Source organism: Hoplias malabaricus, chromosome 17, assembly GCF_029633855.1.
Source record: "Hoplias malabaricus isolate fHopMal1 chromosome 17, fHopMal1.hap1, whole genome shotgun sequence".
NCBI classification, from domain to species: Eukaryota; Metazoa; Chordata; class Actinopteri; order Characiformes; family Erythrinidae; genus Hoplias; species Hoplias malabaricus.
The window spans coordinates 10,141,859-10,158,070 of record NC_089816.1 but is presented as its reverse complement, the minus strand read 5'-3'; the positions used below and the strand labels follow the sequence as shown (position 1 = coordinate 10,158,070).

Genomic DNA, 16,212 nt, shown 5'->3' with positions numbered 1-16,212 from the left:
GATTTCCTTTCTAACATGCTAACATTATAGTTTGTAGCTTGCAGATTGTCCGTAGAGCGGAGAAATGCAGAGCAAAGGAGAGAACTCTCTAGATTTTCTTAAAACTATGCAAGCCAGTCAGAGTTAGACCGTGCCTAGTTTATTCTGTGCTATTTATAACAAGAAATACTTTTTATAAACAGACCCATTGTATTGTAACATTTTAAGGTAAGACTTCATTTTTCGCTCTTAACTGGTCATGCATAATACGTCTGAAATTAGTCATTGCAGAGACAGTAATATAGGCTAACATTTATACTGCAAACCAACCAAGTAATCATATTGTAGTACAATGAATATGAGCATGCTTCTAAAATGAATATATTTATTTTTACTTGTACATAACTTTAAATTTGCTGTATTAGATTTATTGAGACCTGATATTTGTCAGGTTTCCATCCTTTTAAATTCAAGCAAATATCTTTCAAACACACATATATATATATATATATATATATGGTATAACTTACTTTATCAGCTCTGCACAAGCTAAGATAACTTTACATCACATTCTTACAAATTTGAGAAATATGGAGATTACAAAGAAAACCTATGTAAATAAACTTGCCAGCATTCTTTGCTAGTTACTTTTATGGTATGCTTAGACTTTTAGACCTCATTTAGATCTCTTTATTCCAGTGGATTATTAGTGACAATATGGATATTAGTATGCAACTTTCGGGTGCCACTGATCAAATTAAATGTTTCGCTAATTTTTCCAAGTGAAAAAGTAAGCCGCCTCTACAGAAAAAAAAACTTCTAGGCAATTTAATGCAAAATTTTTCACTTGCTCAATCTGATATACCGAAAAAAATGTGTCTCTTGTACATATATTAATTTCAGGAGATAAACAGAATCAGCATATTAAACATTACAGAAAAATGCATATGTGATGTGTATTCTCTGTAGATAATGACTGGACTTATTTTCATATAAAAAATCAATAAAACCTTAACAGAGGTGTCCAAGCTGGTATACAAATATTTTATCTTTGCAGTTCATTTTTGGTTATGCAGTTTTTATTTATTTTCCTGGAGAAGCTAATAATATTATTCATGCTTCACCTATGGTTCTACAGACATGTGAAAAAAACAAACAAAAAAAAAAAACAGACACGTGAAAAAAAAAACAATATATAATATATATATATATATATATATATATATATATATATATATATATATATATATAAATATATATATATATATAAATATAAAATGTAAAAATATAAAAACATAAATACAAAAAACACTGAATGTGATATTTTACTATACTACTGTGCACAGAGTATAATATACTGTAAATTCATACGTATACATCACATAACGGTCCAAAAAAAAACAACAAAAAAAAAACAAAAAACATGGAGGTTAGCTGAATTGGAGGTTTCTGAAATAACTGTCCTGGTGTGAGTGAATGAGTGTGTATGTGAATGAATGTCTGTATTTGTAAGTGAATGTGTGTGTGCACAGATATGGATTGGCGCTCTGTCCTGGGTGAAACCCTAGTGCCCGATGCAGTCCTCCAGGTGAACAGTCGTTCCTGGTTAAGAGTATGCTGTGCGCGTTTGGCTGTCGCTTCTCGCCCATGTGTGTGTGAATTGAGTGTTGAATGGAATGGCATTCTGACCAGTGTTGACTGTAAAGTGTCCTTGGATATCTAGAAAGTCGCTTTATAAGTGTAACGATAAAAACATAAATAATTTACCATACTAAGTGAGATGGCACTTTTATTTGTTGGCTGTTTAAAGGAACACAATCAATTTCATAACATTTTCAAACTAGTAGGAATAAATTGTTTGAAGAACATGATTAATTTGTATTTTCCCTGCATGACTGTGAAATACATAAAAATACCAAACAAAAAATGGAGGTGCAGCAGGCAATCATCACGGAAATAAGCAATATAAATTCTTCATATAAGCCTATAGTCATAACTGAATAGATCCAAACAAAAGTAAATCCATCTATCCCAGACATGTGCCCCCTACTCCCTGCTGTTCCCTGTATAAATTATCTTAAATAATACATCAAGCTACTGAGATGTCACACACAGGAGACACAGGATGTTTGCACAACTTCTTTTAGTTTGTATGTGGCCATATCTAGTCTGCAATGGAAGTTCTTAATGTTAAACCTTAAAGTTTGGAAAAAATCTAGCACTGATGCAACCTGAGACTGCATCCTGGAATTGTTGTAGAATTTTTAGGGAAACGGGCGTGTTTAACACTCACTACACTGATGCATTCAGACTGCTCCAAGATATACAACAATACCATAGACATATTTTGCATTTTATATATATATATATATATATATATATATATATATATATATATATATATATATATATATATATATATATATATATATATAGAGAGAGAGAGAGAGAGAGAGAGAGAGAGAGAGAGAGAGAGAGAGAGAGAGAGAGAGTCGTTAAATACACACACACTATCACTATATTGAAACCAGCATGAGCAGAACCCATACCTACCTATCGATACAGGGCTTCATAGTGAATTGAATATTAGGAGTGCAATAATGGAACTAAAATCTGCATTTGTACATCTACAAAGTGATCCTGTATGGTCAGTGGAGCTGAGAGAATGGACCATGTGTGGTTGATTGGTGTATACTACTAAAAAATGTAGTTTCCTGTAGGGTAGAGTTCAGCTCAGAGGTGAAAAGACACCTACATAAGCTGTTCATGACAACTACAAAGTCCTACATAAATATGTACCTATCCATTATCCATTATCTGTCATTACACAGCAGGTTATGACAACATATTTAATAGAACAGTGTATGATACAGTGATATAATTCTCTAATAATGCTACATCTCCCATCATCAGCATTAGGTAACTGGTTCTGTTATAATATGGTAGGTTAGGTTGATTCTAGAAAGGGCCATGACAACATCATGTCAGAAAGAAAAATCAATGTCACTTACCGACATTAACATGACAGCAAAATTGTCATATATAACCTTTATGACAGTTGATACCTACTTGAAATGTTTATGTGTTTAAGCAGGTTTATGTCAGTGGTCATGAAACCTTATGAACACCCTAGTCTAAAGGGGTATTATTTTGAAAAAATAATAATTGAATATATATATATATATATATATATATATATGTGTTTTTAAAGTCTCTTCTGACATTTGAACCTAATATTTAGTTATCACTTTGGCTTAAGGTTGGCAGTAATTTTTTCTGCACGGTTTCCAGCACTGAGAGATTGAGCCTGTCTCCAATGGGACTTCACCAGATGAGGAGTCTGTGCAGCACATGTATGTGTGTGTGTCTGTGTGTATGTGTGTGATGACTGTGTGTGTGAGAGAGAGCTAGAGAGAGAGAGAGAGAGAGAGAGAGAGAGAGAGAGAGAGAAAGAGATAGCGCAAGTGTGGGTGTGCATGTGTGCAAGAATAAAAGCGACAAGCCAAGTATAAGCTAGAGGGAAGAGGATGCTGCTTCTGGAAGAAGATAGCGCTTGTGCTGCTTTTCCTTCCTATGTTACATGATTTACTTCACTGAAATTTGACCTCTGCTTCAGCATTATCCACAGCTGGAAAGTGGGCAGGGCTTCTGGAGGTGCTCCTTTCGTCTTCTTTTCGGTGCACCCAAAGAGCCTCAGAGTGAGGGAAAGAAGGCGATAGAAGCAGAGTACATCATGCATGTGCTATAGCTGAGCACCAGGAGCAGCAGACGGGAGTTGAAGAGAGGTGGGGGGAGAGAGAGTAAGCTCAGACAAAAGCTGCAGACTGTTCTCTCTCTGACCACAAGCAGTAACAAAAGACAAAAGAAGGAAAGCTGAGCAAAAACTGAAGCCAGGGCTTAGGCTGTTCGCCTCATTTTCTGCCAGGATTCCATGAACCGCGGGGCATCGCACTGAGGGCAAAGAGGATGTCTGTGTCAGGGAAGAAGGAGTTTGACGTGAAGCAGATCCTCAGGCTTCGCTGGCGCTGGTTCAGTCATTCCTCACAGACGTCGGCTGGGAATGGGAGCTACATCCAGCAGGAGGGCTTCGATCACAGAGGAACACCGGTCCAGAGCCGCCTGAAGAGTCACTCCCGGGACAGAGGAGGACTTCGCAAAAGCAACAGCCCAGTGCACAGCATATTGGCTCCCACCCCTGGCCCCACACCTGTCTACGTAAGGCCGGGCAATCAATCATGGCACCAGCAGAACATCATCCAGCACCTCCGAGCCAGCGAGGACTCTCCGAAGAACACATCACCCACCAGTGCCAGGAAAGAGGATGGCAAGAGCAGCCAAGAGCATGTGAAGAACAACCCAGAAGAGCCCTCCGAGGAGGAAGCCACAGACAGGTAAAAAAAATAGCATGAAGCAGAAATAGAAACATACATGTGAAGATGCAACCACAGCTGTCAAGCTAACCTGAGAGAGGAAGCTTTTAAGTTATGGCTGGTGAAACAATGTCAGAAAAAGATACTGCATGAGTATATTTTTGATTCATCTATGTACAAACAATGGTCTTAATGTTCATTTGTGTACCTTAAATGTACACTAAATTTTACTGTCCAGTGGACAATGCTGTATATTATACCTTTTCATAACTGAACCCTTTTTAATGGAAATATTATGAGTCTGGAGCGAAGATGAGGCTATTGGAGTCAACTTAAAAATATATCTGCAATGCAATATAGTACAACTCACTGGCAGTAATATTTAGGTTATCATTGCAGGTATTTAAGGGGTACCATTCCAGTGACAGATTAATACCTTTTTTCTTTCAGTGGGAAAAATGGCAAAAATATTATATCACAATTGGGATATTTTCACAATACACATCAAAGGTCAAAATATTTTGACACAGACAATTTTGCTATTTTAATGGAGCAAGCAATTGATTAGTATTTCTTAATTACGAGCAGTAGACCAGGTATATTATTACAGCATACACATTCATGATAGGGATTTAATTTGGATATATTACTTTTATGCATGAAGCACAGGTGCAGTATTCCCTACAAAAAAGCCAAAATGTATTGCACACCATAATGAACTGACTGTCTGTGCTGAGCAGAGATGTACCACAGAGCTATTATTATAGCACCATGTGGATTTACAGTAAGCCTGATGGAGTGTCAGCTTTGAGTGGTTTAACCAGCATTATGTAGAGACTACAGAATTTAACCACCACTTCCCTCAAGCTGATTATGCTACTCATACCAATCCACTAATCAGAAGGTTTGTTTTATTTTCATTCACTGTGTTTACTACTCACCAGCACTGCTAACATGCTGGCTTTGTCCTCAGACAATATCATTTTCCAATCAAGTCCACCATGCAGCTGCCACCACTGCTCACCTGGGGATAGTTCATTCACATGGCACACGCGGCGTAGAAACACAGCTCTCTGAAATATCCCAGGATAAATTATTCATTAGGCAGACATCTCACTGGCAGCCGCAGAGGCAGCCCAGGCTCAAGCTTTTATCACAAAGATAACAAATACTGTAAGATACAGCATCATTCACAGGGAGTTTTGGCCTGTTCGTTACATGTCTGCATTTTCATAACCTGCAGCACGAATATTTTGGCGCATGTTAATGCATTCATGCTCAGAGTTTTAAATGTTGCAGAGAAAGCACTATTACACCAGAGACTGCTAGTGCTAGAGCTATAAAACTGTGAAGGGCAAAAGCATGAATTATCTATACAGAGGATGATATTTATGTATCAGTGTTGTTCAGAAAAAAAACCTGTTATATTTTCCTTTACTGTAGCAATAGAAATTTATGAGATTATAAAGCAACGCTTATACTGCTGCTAATGTTCATCCCTTAAGTGCCTTGTCCTCAGGAGAAAATACCTGCTTATTTTTCCCTCTGTTAGCAACTCTAATGCACTGTGTCTAGTGTGAGGTCACTGCATGCTTTGGCAGGATGTAAACACATTCTCCCCAAGAGGAAGAGGAAAAAGACATGGCTGACCTGGAAATATATTTCTGTAGTCGTTTATAATAATTTAACAGAATAAGCTCATAAAGAAAGCTTTAAATGCATAATATTAAACAATAATGAAAAAACCATACACTCATTCATTTATAAATATATATTAAAATCCACTATCTGGAATAAACATAAATACAACAGCAATAGCATAATGATCAATGTTAGCTGAAATTTTGCTTTGTCATAGGCTTGTAATTTTTGCACACACTGTACAATAGATTGATGCTCACTGATATAGGCACAATACCTCTGCATAGTCCTTATTAAAATATGTTCAATGGTACTGTAGATTTGTTGCAGTTCATCAGTAGGTCACTTATATTGACATAAAAGCAAACATTAACAGAGTGTACATCATTTATACATGTTGCCTTTGATTCATTGACAGACAAACCTCAGGATCATAACAGAATGTGCAAGTAGAAATTCAAAGTGCCTTGCTGTGCACAGTATAAAAGAGGTCAATGGTCACATATAAAATTAATTATATTAATGAGCTCTGTGGTCAGTGGTCAAATATCAGCATAAGCATCAAGCACATGTTTTACAAATACAATAACCAGCATTTTAAATATGGAAGCTAGTAACTGTTGAAGCTTTGTTGTAATGTGATTCTTTTTTTTAATGTGATCATTGTGCCAGGTGGTGCAATTATTGCTAGCTACTGCCTTCTCCCTGAATAACATGATTTTATTTTATTATTTTAACCATTTCCATTAGCATACTTGCCAGTAGACCACTAAAAACTGCATGCATATCACTACGATAAGGCAACTTCCAAGGGCTCATCCAGGGAAATCTCAAATCAATATTTCTAATATACCTTTCTATACTTAAATAGCTTGCAATTTTACAGTGATATTATTAATAGGAAAAGAGGCAAGTCAGGTCAAGGCCAATCAAATACAGCAGGCAAACTGGCAAGATTATTTAAACATTTAGTGATCCACTTCTCACTTATATTTATTTACCAGTAAAGCTCTTTGCCATTATGATGGCTTGACCCTCTAAAAGCACATGGCAATTACTACAATGGCCTAAAAGCCTACATGGTGTTAATGGCCTTCAATGTTGACTGATATGGCCTTGTGAACCTCAGCAGAGCAAATGACATTACATCAGTGTTATTAAAACCAGCATCCTGAAAAGCTTCAGTACTTAGAGAACTTCAGTATTAGAGAAGAGGAGAGGCGAGAACTGTTTGCCAATGTTAAAACTAATCAAATCAAATATTGTTTTATTTTCAAACATTACCTCACAAATGTATATATATGTATATATATATATATATATTTTATATGTTATGTAAAACTAGTCTACTGAAGTTAAGCTTGTTTAAAGTCAATGTTTTTAAGTTGTTGTTTTCACTGTACACCGTAATGGAAATGAGGCCACAAAGGTGATTTAATGTCTCTTCAGCACAGTGATGTAGCTATGCACAAGTGTGTGATTTATTAACTAATGCATGACCATCAGGTCCCTCTCCACACTTTTTCACCAAGAGGCTGAAAATAACAGCCCACTGAGGCTTTGCTGAAATAAGCAGGAAGTGAAATGCATTTTATTGTGTTCCTGTAACATTAAATGCTAGTGTGTGAAAGCTAATTGAGAAGGAGGCTTTAGTGCATTGATACATTTTGGAACTGAAGGTAAATAGGGCTGATGCTTTCTGTAAAATGTACTGCAGTGAGATAGTAATCTCAACCTACTGTTCAATATGTGGAGACCACACATATGAATAGCAGTCCTGCATGAAATGCTGCATAAAAAGTTATGACATTTTCTTGACTTTTGGGAAGTCATAGCACAAAAGGCTTATAATAAAAATATAAATAAATGTCTATCCTATCAAATTCATGCTAGATTCATTCAATGGAGTAAAACAAATCCTTTTTTTAAATACTTATTTGCAAATACTTATTTGCAGAGAAGGGGATGGTGGTAGTGCTAGATTTCTACAGTACAGTACTGTGCAAAATCAGAATATTCTTTATTTATTTGATTCCAAGTCACAATGGTCATTGAGTACATGCTCAGTTTCAGGGAACAGAAATCATTAGCAGAACATTACACAGAATCTTCAATTTTTCTATCTGTTTAATGTATTGCTACTCATGACCCCAGCATTCAAAAACACATTCAGTGAAGTTGAGTTTCTGGAGTGGCAAGTCCATAATTCTAAAAACAACTGTAGCTTATTTATTTAATTTTTTAAAATGTATTTTCTCAGGAATGGCTTCTTGGCACTTACACATTCTTTCAAACCACTACCATTCAGTTGACTCATTTGTTTTTTAAATTCTGTATTCAACTAGATTATCTTACATCTCATCTCAGAAATATTACCCAAAAATAAATTAAACTTGTACCTAAAGGCTAGAGGAAATAAATTATTTTTGTTGAGCACTTGAGAGCCATTTACCAAATACATTATTCCCTGTTTAATTTTTCAGCTACTCCCTATGTGGCTTTGACTGTTTAAAAAAACAACAATAAATGTCCTTCTAGAAGCAGGGATGAGTTCACAGTGTGTATTAGTTTGGTAATATTGTTATTCCTGAATATCAAAGCCAACCAGGCTGTTACCTGCTGTGGGTTTTCCAGCAGTGATCTGAACATGAAGGTGAATAGGAAGATTATATAAGTCTGAATACATTGTATAAATGATAGGTCAGCTAAAGGGTTTTCAGCAAATTTATGATTTAAATTGGCTTGAATTGGTTGTGAAGCATCATATAATAAATAAAATATTTTGTTGCAGAAATCAATTTGGATTCCAAACAGAAAGAATATCACCATAGAAATTCATACAATATGAAAGTATTACTTTTGAACATTTATAATATCTCTGCCAGGGTTCAGGCCTGGGCTTCGTGAATTATTCAGCATAAATTGTTCAAAGTTTTTATTTCTATATTTCTTTTTTAGAGGCAGATAGAAAAAGAGGGTGAATGCACTGCAAATGCTAATATGACAGAAGATGGAGGGAGTGGGACTGATCAGCTTCAGGGCAAAATGTACTAGACGTTGACTCTCACCTGCTGGTGAAGTTGGTGGAATGTAGATCTGATTATCTAGTTATTGATTTGACATTTTAACTGGATAACTGAAATCCTGTCATTGTGTATGAGTACCTATTAAGTGATTTACTCCTAGATCAATACAAATTAACTAAAAAATGTGATCTGAAAGACATTTTGCCTTTTCTCACCATTGTCAATCTAGCTACAGATTTGAACATTCTTAAGCAATGATCATTGAGAAACCCGGTCTTTTTATTTATGAAGCTGCTTTAACTGCAATGCATCCATCATGGGGCATCTGTTAAAGAAAGCTTTATGAGTTGCACAATCAGCTTTTTTTTTAGTTATGGTAAATGACTTAATTTGGATGGAGTTCAGGGCAGTAGCATATGATGAATCTTTAGATGCATGTTCCATGGCTGCTGAGCAGATGTGGTCTTGATAAAGAGATTCACACCAATTTGCTGTGCCAGCTGGGTTTTCCCATTAAATTCCACATCATAAAGTGGAAATGCATAATTTGTCATAATCCAGAACACCAGTCTCAGTAGGAGACATGATAAATTTTCTCTTCTTTTCATGCTGATGAGCACTGTTCACTCTCAAAATGCCCCCGAAGTACCCCTCAGTGTGCATCCGTTAAAAGCAGTGCTTGGAAGGACAGAGGTGAAGTCTGCAACTGAGTTTGAGGATAAGGTTCCAGCTGTTCTATGTACTGTCTGTAGCTGGATCCCAGAGGAAAAGATGGCAGGGTTTGTCTTTTCCCTGCTGCTATGTGACAAAACTGAGAATTTGATATTATACTCTGAGGCATTCCATTAAGCAATGGAATCAGATATGTTCTAAAGATTCTGTACTTGTTGTCCAGTGTATTACATGGTTGCTGCTGTTCTACATTTTTATTGTATGAATGTGGAAAGCCACAATATACTAGAGATCTCATCTTGATCCTCAAACTACACAAGCACTCAAGAGACATACTATTCATAATCTGACACCTTGGCATGTCTTCAGTAGTGACATCAAGCGCCTACTCCAGTGAAATGTATATTTCAGCTCTTTTTAAAGAACATGACCACCGGGAGTATGCAATATGATTTCCACACTTTCCTTGAAAAATATATGGAATTTATAGGCAAAATATATGACAATATATGGAGTTCACAGCCCCTATACCTGTGAGAGTTATCTGTTTTACGGGGCTGACAGCAGGTTGACTAGCAACAGTGTCACACGGACTACAGCAACATCAGCAAACACAATATCTCATCTTGAGCTCACTTATGAAATCACAGAGCAATCAAAAATGTCCTCAGTGCTGGTACCACCCTTCCAGAAGTGCTTAAAGGGGACTTCCACTGAATTTATTTTCAGTCACTGAGATGTGAGCAAAGTCACTAACAATGGTTTGTTGTGTGGCAACAGAAACTTTGGGTCTCTAAATCTAATATATACTCACATCCATCACCATCAGCCATTAGAATATAACCACCTCCTTGGTCTAGACTCACTGCCCATTCTCTCAACTCCACTATATGTGTTTGTGTTGAGCTAGTTTGCCTTCACAAATGCCTTTAAATACCTCCTTTTTATGAATGTATTTTGCAGAAAAAAAATCAGCAAAAATAAGATCTCAGAACTAATGTAAAACAATTGGCAATGTATTTGAAACCATATCTGGTGGCCATTTGGAATAATTCAACTTGATGGAATTCTTTTTAATTGGCCATTTCCTAACACAATTCCAAATGACTATGTTTACATAATAATAAATAAATTAGGAAGAAATAAAAAAAAATGCAGTGTATACATTTGAATGGTAGGGCATTAAATGAAATAAGTGCAATTGAATAAGACACTGCTAAAATGTGTTTTATGGAACCATTTTACTTATTATATTTTGCTAATCATTGGCATTAAACTCAGTTCATTGGTTTTCAATTTTGCAGAATGGAAAATGTCAAAATTTAAGGTCTCTTTTGCTATCTAGTTGAAAATGAACAGTGATATCTGACTTTACTGGTTGCATGGATCAAAGTACAAACTGTGATGAAATGGAATCACAGTGAGATAAGTTCCCTTGAGCAGAAAACTGAAAGACTGGAACGGGAGAAAACTGGAAGGTCTGAGACAGTACAAAAGGAATACTGCATTATCAATGGATGTTTACAGGACAATCATGAAATTGAATTGCCTTCATTTGGGGGACAGTTAATCTTTCAGAAAATATAGAACAGATCACATATAATGTAGATGGATGATGTTTTTACCCAAAACCCATGAACATAATTTGTTGCGCACAAGTAATGTTTTCCTTAATTATTATAGGTTAAGTGTCACTGGCATTTTTGCTGAACCATCCACTGAATAATAGACTCATTTGTGTGGTACTGTTACTGCGCTGAAACTGAAACCTCTTTAGTTTTAAGTCCTCTACCGAGTTGCCCTTACCGACAAAACCTCTTTCTCTCCTTTTGATGAAGCACTGTACGTGAGAGGAGTTTTGGCCCTGACCCTTTAATAAGGAGAACAGTAGAGGTTTGAGTCAGCAGCTGTTACTGTGAATGATATCTCAATTCCCTCTCAATTGCCTTGGAAAATAATGACACTATCTTGTCCCAGTGGGAGCAGTAAATCATATGTGATCTCTGAGCTTCATTTCAAGAAGAGATTCATGGTTTATGTGTTCATAAAATGTTGACACCATGAAAGTCATTGTCCAGGTTCGGTGAAATTACATTTACATGAAGAGGGGATGTCAGAGTAGTATGTATACTATGAGAGGAATGGTAACAGTAAATATATTAAATACATAAATATATGAATGTTTTTGCCCGTGCTATATTTAACGATAGAACACAGGTTCTCCACTTGGTTATACACTGGTCAACCATAACATCAGGACCATCTTGTTTCTATACTCACTGCCATTCTTTCAGATCCACTGACCATACAAGAGTATGCAAAACACGGCTAGACAGCTATATTCAGAAAGTGTTTTAACATGGCAGAAATATGAATGATTCCTGCTGTTTGTGAGAAGAAAAGCACTCCACATGAGTGATGTGATACAACAGCCTTGCACCCTGGTTGAAATTTCAACAAATCCAAAAAACTCAAACAGGGAAATTATTATAATGAACCATTTTTCAAGTTTCCAACTGAAAACAGGCTTTTTTCAGCCTGATTCCTGCCAAGCGTGCTTCAGATCTGGAGCTTATAGATGACTTGATGACTAACCAGGTGCTTAGGAAAAACCTGAATGCATTCACAGAAAAACAGCAAATGGTAACCCTGCCTAAAATGCCCCAAAATTACGAATGTTTGTAAATGATTGCTCCATTCAAAATGTGAATTGTCATCAATCATTTGACCTCATTTAGATTTTATATACAGTCCTGATTATAGGCATAAATCCCTGCCACCACAAGTTGTAAAGAGTACAGTGAGTGTAGATATGATACAACAGACATCTAAATGAACAAATGCATCAACCAATCATAACATTAAAATGACCCTCTTGTGTCTACACGTGTTTTATCAACTTCACTTACCATATAAGTTCACATTATGCAAAGTTCCACCGCAGAGAAGGAATGATTTATGTGGTGGATCATTCTCAGCACTTCAGTTATATTGATGTGGGGGTAGCATGTTAGGGCTGCATTATATCAGAGGATCAGACAAAGCATTGCTACTGGAGTTTTTTTTAAAAATGGCACACCTACCATGATGCTTCACAATAAAGATGAGTCTGAGAAATTCTCTGAGAATCTGAGAAAGTCTGAGAGAGTAGCTCTACTATTTGTGTTCGCTCTCCTCTAGTTTTTCATCCACTGCTTTTGCACCCAATGATTCTGTGTAGACGTCCAGATGAATCTGTTTCACATTCATTCATTGTCTGAAAATGCTTATCCAGTTCAGGGTCGCGGTGGATTCAGAGCCTGGCCGGAATCACTGGGCGCAAGGCAGGAACACACCCTGGAGGGGGCACCAATCCTTCACAGGGCAACACACACTCATAATGTGGATCCGGAGGAAACCCACTCACAACTATGGACACTTCTGAATAGCCAATCCACCTGTTTTTGGACCATGGGAGGAAACCGGAGCACCCGGAAGAAACCCACACAAACACAGGGAGAAAACAACAAAGTGGGGCTCAAACCCACAATCCCAGGGCCCTGGAGATGTGTGACAGTGACACACTACCTGTTGCGCCACCATGCCGCCCTGAAAAGGCATGCATATGCATATTCATTTTGAGGAGCAAAGTTTAATATATTGCTGAAGTTATCAGTTGCTGCCTGAAATGTAGTTGTTACCAGAATTATTGATGTGTCATGATTCCTTGTCATTTGAATTTGAACATAGTAAAGCCAAGCATTAAAGCCTGCTAACGCTGTGGGGAGCTTAACATCCAATCAAATTATAATTCTGCTTTTTCACATGCCCATTAGCCTCAGCCTTATTGGTAGCAGCCCTTAACTGGCAGCTGTTGAGGCCGTATTATAGGAAAAAACATGATGTATGCACATCATAAATATCTGACTTAATTTGCTTTGGAGGATATATTAGGGAAATCAGACTGATGTTACAGTAAGAGCTTAGAACTACAATTACAATCTTCCTTTCTTCCAATGTTAATCACAATAATAATAAAAATAATTACAATAATTTAGTTTTGCCCTGTTTGACACCAGATGTACTGGAGTTGTCTTTTCATGTCTTTTGCCTTACTCAGTAATTACACAGAGATTTGAGCAGATGAACAGTGCATAATGCAAAGAGACAATAGATGATAGAGCCAAGCACTCAAAGAAAGCATAGTAGTATTGCTTATTCCCAGTTGAATAAGGCAGCAAGAACAAGAGTGACAGCCAGGGCTCGATAGCTAGATACCCTGAAAATCCCTTTCATCATTTGTATGCTTTTGGCACAAGGTTTTGGCTGGTGGGATTCTTTGGGGTTTGTTTGAAAATGTGTGCAGTGCAGTCTAACAGAATAAAATAACTTTTCACTCCTCAATTCAAGTACAAGTAGATGTATTGTTAAGATAGTTGTCTCATCAGGCTCAGTAAAATAGTAACCACCATGTGGTCTAATCATAGTTGGATTTACTGATGCACTTATAATATTTTTACTTGTATTGTTTATAATACTCTTATTATGTTGGACTTTGTTTAATAGACAGGTTTACTACCATTACTAAACCAGCAGAGAAGGTTCATGGGATTTGGTGTTTAAAATACAGTAGTGAATACTGTCAGTAATCATAAACATTAACACACATAACTGTGACATTTGTAAAAACAGAGAGACCAAATTTACTTGCCTAATAAAAAAACAACTGCTACAACAATCGATGTAGTATCTAATGCTCATGCATTCATTCATTCATTGTCTGTAACCGCTTATCCAAATCAGGGTCACAGTGGGTCCAGAGCCTACCCGGAATCACTGGGAGTGAGACAGGAACACACCCTGGAGGGGACAGTATCTAATGTACCATACAAAATGTTATACTACTACAAAAGACATTATTGTATTGTGACATATACCCTTCAATTTAGATAACAGTATTAGTAATAGGTTGGTTTTTAAAGTACTGTCCAAGATATGACTACATTCAAAAAACTGGGCCCATGAGTTTACATGTTGATGTTTTGTAAACGTTTTCTTTAAACAATGAATAACAAGAAAGACAATGATACACACTGTCACAGTTCTGCTTTACAATATCACAATGCATTATTAAACACTAGTATTGGCAGCTAGAAAGATCAGTTAATTCTACATTTTAAGCAAGCAACAAACTTATCATCTTCAAGAAAAAAATTGCAAAAACAGCAGCTTCAGCACAGTGATATAGCACCCTGAGTGTTAGCAGCTCAGTGTAATCTCAGGTACAGCAGTTTCTTGATTCCTGTGGAGCAACATACAGCAACACAGTAGAGCAGAGAATACCAAAGCAGAAGCTGCAGACCCTGCGAATCCCCTTACCGCACAATTTGCCAGTTTAATCTCCTTATACAGACCCCATCTTCACCTCTCATCTAAATGTGATATGAAGCTTGACTCAAGTGAAAATACAACTGCTAGGTCTCAGCAGGCTACAGTATATCCTGGGTACAGACATAAAAATGGCTATTTTGTCTCCTGATATAGCCTTTAATATTGGAAAATGAATCAATTTCAGACTAGCAATACTTTTGAACTGCTATTCAGTCAAGTCAGAAATTATACTTATATACAATTCCATTACGACAAGTGGGATTCATAAACAGCCAGAAGTCTTGTTGAGGCAGTATGTTATTTCCATTACTATAGCAGCAGCAATTTTCATTTGCTCTCAGGTATAACAGGGCCATACCCGGTTCCTCCACTAGCTAGATGCAGTCATCTTAGAGTAGTAAGAGAAACTAAGGGTTGTAGCTAATAGTTTAAAGAGGTTGTTTAATTTAAATTTACTGACCTTAATCTTCAACTCTCATCAAAATAAATTAGAATAGCAGCAGTATATTTAAAATAACATTGCAAAAATATTATTAAATTTTCTTATTATTTTTGTATGCATCTAATTTCAACCAATTGCTTATTGCACGAAATAAAGGTTATAAGTCAGGTATATCTATGCTGTGTCTAATGTTAAATCTTAATTATAGATAGATTAATTGATCCAAACATTAATGTGCACATGCATAACAAGCTTTCTAAGTGAAAATACATATGGTTGAAGTGATATATACATGCATTTTTTGCACCGTTTTTTATGCTTTCTTTTATGCTTTCTTCAAAGAATATTTAATCTGTTTATTTCAAACCATGTTGACGGACAGAGAGAATGATAAATGCCTCCAGGAACATGGAGCTTTCTCTGAATGTTGATGACTGGAAATTTATCTTCAAAACAGACTGGCTGTTTGATTGTTGGAATGGAGTGACTGAACCGAATGAAAATAATTCTTTGAGCACAAATCCTGGGATTACATGAATACAGATTTGGTCTAAAGAGTAGCTCAAGCCCCTCTATACCCAATACATCTGACTTTAAAGGACAGCAGGAAAATGATCTGGAGGAATATGTACCCAGTCAAGCTGTTTGGGTGATAAAGATTTTCTGCAACACATAGTCATGAGGGACCATGGGTATCTGTAATCCTCTTTAA

At 36.5% G+C, this 16,212-nt stretch overlaps 1 protein-coding gene across 2 annotated transcripts in view; it reads left to right on the top strand.

Moving 5' to 3' along the window:
* Window positions 1–15: 15 nt before the first annotated feature.
* The window catches only part of klhl4 (kelch-like family member 4), a 39,187-nt gene continuing 22,990 nt past the window's right edge, over window positions 16–16,212 (top strand). Inside the window, exon 1 of one of the 2 annotated variants that reach the window (XM_066648890.1) lies at window positions 16–207. Coding sequence is in view for 1 of the 2 variants with exons in the window: in XM_066648889.1 (XP_066504986.1) it covers window positions 3,946–4,370 (425 nt within the window). In the remaining variant the exon portion in view is untranslated. Of the gene's footprint in view, window positions 208–3,607; window positions 4,371–16,212 lie in introns of those variants that run through there. The other variant, XM_066648889.1, reaches the window with a different exon arrangement.